The 10,280-nt window shown below is 30.5% G+C and overlaps 1 protein-coding gene across 1 annotated transcript; it reads left to right on the top strand.

Annotated features, from left to right (window-relative positions):
* Positions 1 to 1,512: 1,512 nt before the first annotated feature.
* LOC114378406 (Werner Syndrome-like exonuclease) lies at positions 1,513 to 2,476 on the top strand. Its single transcript, XM_028336998.1, has one exon. The coding sequence runs from the start codon at positions 1,648 to 1,650 to the stop codon at positions 2,272 to 2,274; it is 627 nt and encodes a 208-aa protein (XP_028192799.1). The 5' UTR covers positions 1,513 to 1,647; the 3' UTR covers positions 2,275 to 2,476.
* The last annotated feature ends 7,804 nt before the right edge of the window (positions 2,477 to 10,280 follow it).

Below are 10,280 nucleotides of genomic sequence, written 5' to 3'. Positions count from 1 at the left end.
AAACATATTTAACTTGGGCCTTCAAATTAATCTGGACTTTCAGCAACAATTAATAATCATGATAGTGTCTCTGTCTCTAGGCCTTCATCCTTCTCCACTCGGGGTCTTTATCCTTCTCCACTTGGACCTGCGTCCTTCTCCACTTGGGCCTTTAGCCTGTATTTGGCCAATTTCAGGATTCTGATCATATATATATAATAAAATATTTAAGAAAATATAACCAATCAATTATTACATATATTAGTAATAAAAAATGTATAAAAAATTTTGTATTATTATTTAAAAAAAATTATATATGATAACTATTACATATGTTAGTAACAAATTTGTTTAAAAATTTAACAACTTTAATGTAAGTATTCTAATTAATATATTATTATTTAAAAATTAAATAAAGATTGATTTGTATCAATTTACAAATTATTAATACTTAAATCTAATAAAAAATAAATTATACTACGTCATACACATAACATATCCAAATAATTCTGTTAATTTTTGTTACTTTCTAATAATTTGATATATATATATATATATATAATTCTAACATATTTCATTAATTAATTTAATTTAAAAATCTATTATAAAATAAGATTTTGCCTCATAATTGGATGTCTATTTTTTATGAATATTAGTCCTCGAAGGTTGTTAGATAATTCATATCAATATTAAAGCAAATCTTATCTATCACCAAATTAAAGGAGATCTTATCTAAGATAATACTTTTAATAATAATAATTTTATGAAGCATGCGTAAAAAAAATTATTTAAATATTTATTGAGATATTTATTAATATATATTTATTAAAATTTAAACTAAATAACTAATAATATATAAAAATTCAAAATAATATTAAAAACATTACTCCTATAAATTATAAAATATTCTTTTAATATCCAAGGCATGAGAAACTGAGTTGGCTTGTGTATAAAGTACAAAAGTTTTTTTTGTTTTTTTTTTATGGCGTGGCGCCTAAAATTAACCCATATTAATTATTGTTATAGTTCAATTTAATTTTATGGATATTTTTTTATTACTATAGAGAAATTTATGCACGAAAAAGATTAGCAAATATATGATAATATTCAAATAAATTATTTTAACAATTATCAGTAGAAAATTAAAACTAATAATTTTTATGCACGAAAAGATTAGCAAATATATGATGACATTTAATTTCGTCTGATTCGGGAAATATGAATCCCATCATATGAAGCGTAATGGCATTTAATCCCGTTAATTCGTTTAATTCCTGCATGCATTATTTGATTGCCTTAAATCCTTAAGGAAGACTAATAATTTACATAACAATGGTTTTTTTTTTTTATCAGCCTGATGTCATTTAATCTCATTATAAGAGTATACACTTATAAAGTTTAAATCTAAAATGAATTTACTTTTAAATCTTTTATGTCATATAAAATAAAAAGATTTACAAGTGGTAGGTAATTACTTAGTCAAACAATATTGGAACGTGATAATTAAATCATTTAATTGCCTTATTTAAGCTTTACAATGATAGGAAAAGATATAGATCAATGACTCTTTTTACTTGTGCCTCCAAATTAAGGTTCACCACAATCACTGATCATATTCCTTAACCCAACTTTTCTTGCGTGTTTCTTAACAAGGGTTTCAATTGGAAAATGGCCATGGCCGCAGGTAATAACAACCCAATTGTGTTTGACCCATCCACTTCTATGTATTTGGTGTCCTGTGATGGACTAACCATTGAAACAACAATCACTGACAAATCAGGCATAGTAGATAAATGGATTCAAGTCGTTTCATCAACATATGCAGGAAAACAAAGGATAGTTGGATTAGACACTGAATGGACGACTGCCAAAAAGCCCAAGATGAAAGTTGCAATTTTGCAACTGTGTATTGAGAACAAGTGCCTGATCATTCAACTGTTCCACATGGACAATATTCCCCAGTCCCTAAGGAGCTTTTTGATGGACTCTAACTTTGAATTTGTTGGTGTTGGAGTGATCAATGATCTTAGGATGCTTAAGAATGATTATGGGTTGGAGTGCAATAAGGGCATAGATGTTTCCCTCTTGGCAAAGGAAAAATGGCCTCATCGGATTTCTTCTGGAGCACTGAAATATCTGGCAAAGGAGTTGGTAGGTCTTGAGATGGAGAAGTCAAAGGCTGTATGCACCAGTGAATGGCAATCAAAAGAGCTGACCCAAACACAGATTGAATATGCGTGCATTGATGCCTACGCTTCTTTTAAGATTGGTAAAATGATCCTAAATCAAGATTAGTAGTTAATTTTATCCCATCTCTTTGAAAATTTTCTTTATGTTTTATTTATTACTTAGTTTTTGGATCTGTCTATGCCAATTCTTGGGCATATATGTTGCTGCTTTTATTGTTTTTTGCCTTAGGATTTTGATAACTTTCTGTCATGGGTGTATAACCAAATAGTAATATATCATGAATCACATTTCTATTTGTTTACTGTTATCTTCTATCATCTTCTTTTGGCACACTGGATGTACCTCGGAAACTGTTTAGCCAAGTTGTTGGCTATTCAGCATTTTGACGAGTCGGTTTGTCATTTTTTAAAATTTGTTTTATGCTATTCAATTTTTGCCACCGATCAAATCACAAACGCAAACAGTTATGTTTATTTTAACAAATATTCCTATTGATAAGCAGTTATGTTTATTTTAACAAATATTCCTATTGATAAGGACTAAAATTATTTTTTTTATTAATCTCCTCTTTTATACATTTTTTTTTAAAAGAATGAGATTAATAAAAAAAATAAATACTAAGGTTTAGCCAAGTTGTTGGCTATTCAGCACTTTGACGAGTCGGTTTGTTACTTTTTAAAATTTGTTTTATACTATTCAATTTTTGCCACCGATCAAAGCACAAACGCAAACAGTTATGTTTATTTTAACAAATATTCCTATTGATAAGGATTAAAGTTAATTTTTTTATTAATCTCTTTTTTTTAAGAATGAGATTAATAAAAAAAAATCTAATTTTAGTTGTTATCAATAAGAATATTTAAAATGAATGTAATAGGAAAAGCTTTAAAATAGTTAACACTTCTATGATTTAAAATATAAAAAAATAAATATTATTGAAATTTTCTGTCAAAAAAGATTGATGTGTATTAAAAAATACTTTTATTTTTGAAAATAAAAATCAAAATTGATATACGTATTTAAGATTAGAAGTAACTTCACATTTATTGTTTTCGGATTGATTCTTTCTTTGACAATAATTTGTGTGTAAAACATTCTTCAATGAAAAATGTACGTAGGCGTGCAGCGAAGGCGTGCAATTGGAACCGAGTCATGGCCGCCTCACACGTTTCAATCTCCTTCCAGTAGGGACGGATTTACTATGACAAACCCATATTATTATGTTTGAATCAATCAATATTGTTTATTTCTTTATAATACTATGTAAGTATATTTTTAATAGTATGTTTAGATTATTTAATAATTAATTTTTATTATAATTGTAGTAATTATTATTAACCTTTATACATAAATATAAAGACGGGTCAGAGATACGAGTATGAGTATATAAATACCCATTTGATAAGAAAATATGAATCAAAATTGTTACTTGTGTGGACATGGAATCACGTACGGGTATTATTTTTACGCGAGTATATGAACGAGTATTATTGGATCCAACCCAGTGTCATTCTTAGTCACATGACATCCCCATATTTTTTTCTTCCAAATAATTTAATTAATGTATATTTTATTTTTATTATATTTGGAATACAATCTTAAATTAATTATAGTATATAAGAGTCATATAAATAATTGAAATATTCAGATTTTATATTTATTTTATTTTTTGAATTTTGTATACAAAATATAAGAATATGTAAATTGATATGATATATTTTTGTTAATCAAAGTAAGAATAAAAAAATATTTTAATTGATTTATTAATTTTTTATAATTATAATAATCAAATAATCAATTATCACGTGATCAAAATAATAAATAAAATACTTTATTTATTAATTGTGATAGATTTAAAATATTAGAGCTATGTCATCAACTACAAGTGTAAAACCATAATAAATATTTAACTAGCAAGGCACAAAATTCTATTGTAACTAAACAATTTCATTTAACTTTTATCATCTTAAATCAAGCAAGCAAACAAAAAAAATGAAAAAAATTAACTTTTTTTTAAAAAAAGTAAAGTTGAAATGGAGTATGAAAAACATCACTAAAGTGAAGGAGATGCTACCTATGACAACACTTCCAATAATAACAAATTTTGGAGAATGTGTGTATATAAAAATATATTTAAATATTTACTGACATATCTATTAATATATATTTATTAAAATTTAAACTAAATAATTAATAATATAAAAAAATATTCCTATAAGTTATAAAATTGTGAATTTAATATCCATGCAAGACACAAGAAACTAAAGCCTTGTCTGGGGTGGTATTTAGATTTGGGTTTCAAATTTTTTTTAAAGAAAAACAACAAATTTTTGTTTTTTGTTTTTAAAAACTTTAAAACCAATTTTTAAAATATGATTAGTTTCAAAATAAATTCATTTCGAAAGTTTCATATTATAATAAAATTAGTTTAAAGATGCCTTTGTGTGAGGATGATGACAATGATGATAGTAATGGTGTCAGCAGGGATTACAATAAAGATATTATTGGTTGTTTCGGTGATAGTGATGGTGGTAATGGTGGTAGGTATGCCAATGGTGTACCTGCAATGATAGTTATGGTAGTGGTGCTAGTGGTGACAAGCAGCGCTGACAATGATGGCGATAGTGATATAGGTGGTAGCAGTAATTGTGGTGGCAATGGTTGTGGTGGTGGTGATAATAGTAATATTGGTGATGTTGGTGGCGATGGTGATAATGGTGACAACTAGTAGTAGCAATGATATGAATTAGTGGTGGTTGTGGCATAAATGTTGGCAGTGGTGACAATGATGATGTCGATGATGGTTGTGGTAGTAATGTCAGTTGTGATGATGGTGATGGTGATGGTAGTGGTGTTGACAATGACAGAAGTAGTAGTGGTGGTGATGGTTGTGACGGGCATGGTGAGGGTTGTGGTGGTGGTTGCAAAGATGGTATTGGTTGTTGTGATAATGATGATGACAATGATAATAATGGTGTCAATGATGGTGTTAGTGGTGTTAATGACAGAGGTGGTATTGGTGTTGGTAGTAGTGGCGGCGAAAATAATGGCATTGACGGTAGCAATGATGTTGACGGTGGTTATAATAGTAGTGACAAGAAAAAGTATCATTGTCTAATGTAGGGAATATGTAATTTTTAAAAATTAAACCAGATTTATAATTTTATTTTGTTTAAAAAATGAGTGTAAATGTGTTTGATAAATGATTTAAAAATCATTTCAGCTTCATTTTTGTAAAACACATTTTTTTTTTCAAATTGAATTTGAAAATAAAAAATAAATAAAAAACCTAAAATCGCTCTAACTAGACTCTATGCTAGATAATTTTAACATGCAATAACGGTTAAAAACTGCCACAATGTTTAAATTAATTATTTTAACTCTTTAATTGATTATAATACTTAATTTAATTAGACCAAGTGTCAGTTATGGTATAGTTGTAATTTAAAAAAGCAATCCTTAAATACCAATTGCTTCAAAGAATCGACACTCCCATATTCAATGAACCAACATAAAAATACAACTTCAGCACATATCTGCCTTTCATTTTGAATCCAACATAGCAGAGCAACAAATATCCAAGTAATCCCAAGATTCAATATACAATCAATTAACCAAAGCAGTACCATAGCAAAGTAATACCAATTAACATTCCGTTTGTCGGGCAATTTAGTATGTTAATTCAAACTCAGTATATTGAAGCAGGAAATGTAACTCACAGCAGCAGTACAACACCTTCAGAAAGTACTTACCAGCAGTGTCCCATAATCCTAGACTAACTGTGCTTCCATCAAGCACCACATTTGTGCTGAAGTTGTCAAAAACTGTAGCCACATAGTCCTGTGTTGTATTTTTTTTCCAACAAGAGCAGTACGTTGAAACACAAACTATAAACTTAACATATTCAAACAACTAAAACCTGACCTCACATCAAAGCTTCCTTTAACATTCTACTGTTTTAATAACCTCGAGTTCCTATATTCCTTTCACTTGATGAATTGGAAATAAAATGAAACAATGGAGAGAAGAAGTATGATGCTTACAAAGAAGGGAGAAGAGAAGGCCATATGGGTCAATTTGAATTTTCAAAAGAAATGGAGAAAATACTTGTCGATAAATTAGTAGGTGATTTTAATGTTTACAATAAATATTAATACAATATATAAATTCCTCCTATATCATCTAAACTTTTCTAAACCGCATGTTTTTAACTTCTATAAGGTGTGTTGTCCATTGCTTGCAAATTTTTTTGATGGTCTTCATGTCTAATGGTATTCCATCATCAAACCACTACAAAATATAAAATATACAAATTAGTCGGGTACATGTAAAATGATTTAAAAGTTATAGTAACTAATAATTCAAACTTGTTAAAGCATTAATTAGATGACTAACCTTTACTTCAATCTAGTAAGGTGCAAGTTGATTAGATTTACCATCCAAACTAGTCTTTAATCTCTTGATCGCACTGGTTAAAAAAGAACATCAATGTATTAGGAGGATAAAAACATTTAAGTATCCAAGCTAAGAATATAGCAAGTGAATTATAATTTCAAACTTAACTTGTTAGTTGTGGCTTTGATGTGAATATCAAGCTTCTTACACAAGGATTAAAAACAGACAACAGCATCGTTCCTTGGATGCACAATGACAAGTTGCCAATGGCCCTTGAATTTGAGAATAATTAACTACTTATGATGCAAACATTCATTTAATCCATTTGTCAAAATTTACTTACTGACTCAAGTAAGGTCCTAGGTAGATCTCTCTTTGTGATTCCTTCACCCATGTTTCAATGTAATGTTGACATGCATCACATTTATTCTTTGCATTGTGTATGGACTAAAGCCCATGGAATTCGTACACGAAACTATGACCTAACCTTATACTCGATTCATCCATAAACCTATTTTTAAGACTACAAAGTAAAATTGTTAATCATATATGTCATAAGGAATATTAATTATTAGTTAATGAAAGTACACCTTCAAATAGAATTTACTTACATTATTCACAACTATAATATAGACATGTTTAAACATTTGTCACCTGATATTATTTCATTTACATAAAAATATGTTATGAAAAGGATGCTTCTACATTCAGAATTCCTAATTTACTCCTATTCCCCAACAACTCAAGAGGCTTCTCGTAAATATCATACAAATTTTGAATCAAATCAACAAAGGGATCAGTTCCACCAACAAGAGTTGACCTGTGAATAGGTTTATCCTATTTCTTTGGACGAAGCTATGAAACTTATTTAGTTAATAAACATAATAATCAACCTAATGTTAGTAAAGAGATATTCACAATATAAGAATGTCTTAATACTGTTAAACATAAATAAATTCCTCATGTTAAACAGGTTTCACGACATGTCTCGTCCATGCAATGAATGTGTCAAGGGTCTTCCTCACATACTACACCTTTGATGTGGGAAAAGGGACTTGAGCATTACCATTGTAAGCTTTTGCAACACTAACCTTGACCCCATCATCTGCATAAGGCACATTGTGTATGGTGGACGACCCCTCATTCATTTCCAAAGCCCCCCAGGCAGGTAGAATGATCATCTTCAATGTACAACCCCATAGTGGGCATGACATCAGTGACATGCTCTTCCCCTGATAGATTGCCTGTAGTAATAGCATAGCTTCCCTTTGTGTTGGCATTTGCACTAAATACTTGTATATCTGCCTCAATGGGGGTGAGGGCTAGGATGCCACTTGGCTAAACTCTTTTTTTATGGCCTCATTCAACTCTTCTTTAATTTTCTTTAGACTGCATTTGTTTTCCTCTTTTACTTCTCTCTCATACTCTTCCTTAAGGCTTCATATTATCTTAGCCAACTATTGTGGGTTGATTGATGCAAAGGAACTATTAGAGGCACCTGATGCCTATGCAAAGTATTGGTTGATTGTGACACCACCTCCTATAGCATGAACACGACTTGGGTGCTCCAATCGCCCAAAGGAAGTATTGATTATACCTTCACGACCATGGGGAACATAGCTACCATGTGTCGTCTGTTCTTGTAACGAGTCTTGTAACAACCACGACATGTACATAGATCAAATAAGGTTGCTATTATACAAAAATCACACGTGAAACTGAATACGAACTCACAATTGTATAAAAAATTATTGTTCCGCCTTAGATGTCATCTGCCAATATTCTTTTGTGCAGCCCATCTTTCACTTCTCATGTCTTTCAATAGGAGATGAAGGGTCCACAATCATTGTTGAATCCTTGGTCGGTATTGCTTCCTCTTGTCTTTTCTTCCTTTTCTCCTCCATGAGGTTCTTTTCAAGCAAAGCATAACCCCCAAAAGATAGTAAGTATAGAAAATCATTGTATTTTTGAATTTTCTAAGCCTTCTTTCTGATTCCCTGTGATAAATTACATAGAATTTCAGAAAATTAATAAAATCAAATTATAAATTTCAATATCAATTTATAGAAAAAGACATCCATATCTAACCTATGAATTAGGTGTTTTGTGGCTTGCAACAAATTCGTCCCAAGTTTGTGGATTTATTCCATACTTCTTTGACATTGTCTGCATATACGCATTTAGTGGTCAGGGATGACTTAAATTGCCTCCATCTAGTGGCCACCAATGACATCACCTTCTTCTTGGCATTGGATGCTTCTGGGATATAAAATTTTCCCTGCATAAGAACTTGTTATGTAAGACTTAGTGAATCACAACCTTTTGAACTTAAATTAAGCAATTTCAAAAATGTCATTTCATATTAGATTCTTTAAAGATTCTAATGCAATTTTCAATTGCAATGGACAATAGGAATCTTTTCCCGAGCTACCACGCCTATATAGTTGTGGAACTTTTCTTTATGCGGGCCTGATCCTCTCCCACTGGAAGGATTGACATTAACTGTTGGCCTAAGCTGATCCAAGTTTCTTACCGTTAAGCTTCTTAGTCGTGTGGATTGTCTACTCCTCCTATACGTATACTCCAAAGGATCTGATGAATGGGTAGGGGACTTTGGGGTTGTTGTAATGACTCTGTGCAAATAAAACAAATTTAAAATTAAGATCAATTACAAAGATACAAAAGTAATAAATTGTAAAAATGCAAATTAAAAAGATTGATTACATATCATGTAATATCATAAACATTACTTTCATATAACGCAATTACATAGGAATGTTCTCCCATAAACCTTCATCATGATCATTACAATTTGCATGTATATCATGCACTTCATGTTCTTCAATTATGGAAGGCATTTGTGAGGATAAAGAAGGCGTCTCTTCAAATATCAAGTGTTGAATCATCATTTTGGTGATTGATACCACTTATTCTTCCTTGTAGAACCGCAGACCTTCTTGAGTCACACAGATGTTGGATGTAAAACACCTATCTTTATTGTTCTTCCATGATGACAGACTCATCCTTGTAAGCGATCTTATGAAGGTCTACCAAAGTAAATCCCATTTCATCTTGAAGCACACCGGTATTTCTATTAACCCATTTACACTTAAAAACAAGCACTCTTAATTCAATATAATCAAGCTCCCAGATTTCTTTAATCACTCCAAAGACGCTCGAATTCGGTTGTAATCTGATGCACTACAAAAGTGTTTGGAATCTGCCTTAAAGCTCACCCCACTATTATCCACCCTACTTTTATCATCATGTGACTTTGTGTAGAAGGAAAAGTTGTTGATATCATATCCCTTCCAAGTGGGACATTGAGATTTGGCCAACAACTAATAGTCTTAATGTTTTAGAAGCACTATCATCACCGAAGATTGTTTCTTTAAACCACTTTATGAAACTTCTATTATGCTCTTGTAACACCTTCATCATGTTCATTTTGGGGTTAGTAGCTGTCAGAAATTGATCGTGAGCATCTATGTTTGAAAGAACCTCTTGTGTGTTATTAAATATATACAAATGCATTTGTGAGACCTCCTATCGACTTATAGTTACAACATTGTATCCCCATGTACCCTTACCTTTCTATCTCTCATCATGACAAGTTTAGAGAAGCCCAACAAGTTTCACAGTTTTAGTCTACTTTGAACAAAACTCATTAATGATACAAAATATTATTGCACGCATCCTGAAGGTGTGTTGGAGAT

The sequence above is a fragment of the Glycine soja genome, chromosome 12, assembly GCF_004193775.1.
Source record: "Glycine soja cultivar W05 chromosome 12, ASM419377v2, whole genome shotgun sequence".
Taxonomy (NCBI): domain Eukaryota; kingdom Viridiplantae; phylum Streptophyta; class Magnoliopsida; order Fabales; family Fabaceae; genus Glycine; species Glycine soja.
The sequence above is the reverse complement of the archived record's forward strand: the minus strand, read 5'-3'. Positions and strand labels throughout refer to the sequence as shown.

Bases quoted from the DNA above. Each gene is read 5' to 3' on its own strand.
- LOC114378406 (XM_028336998.1), top strand. From the start codon at position 1,648: ATGGCCATGGCCGCAGGTAATAACAACCCAATTGTGTTTGACCCATCC.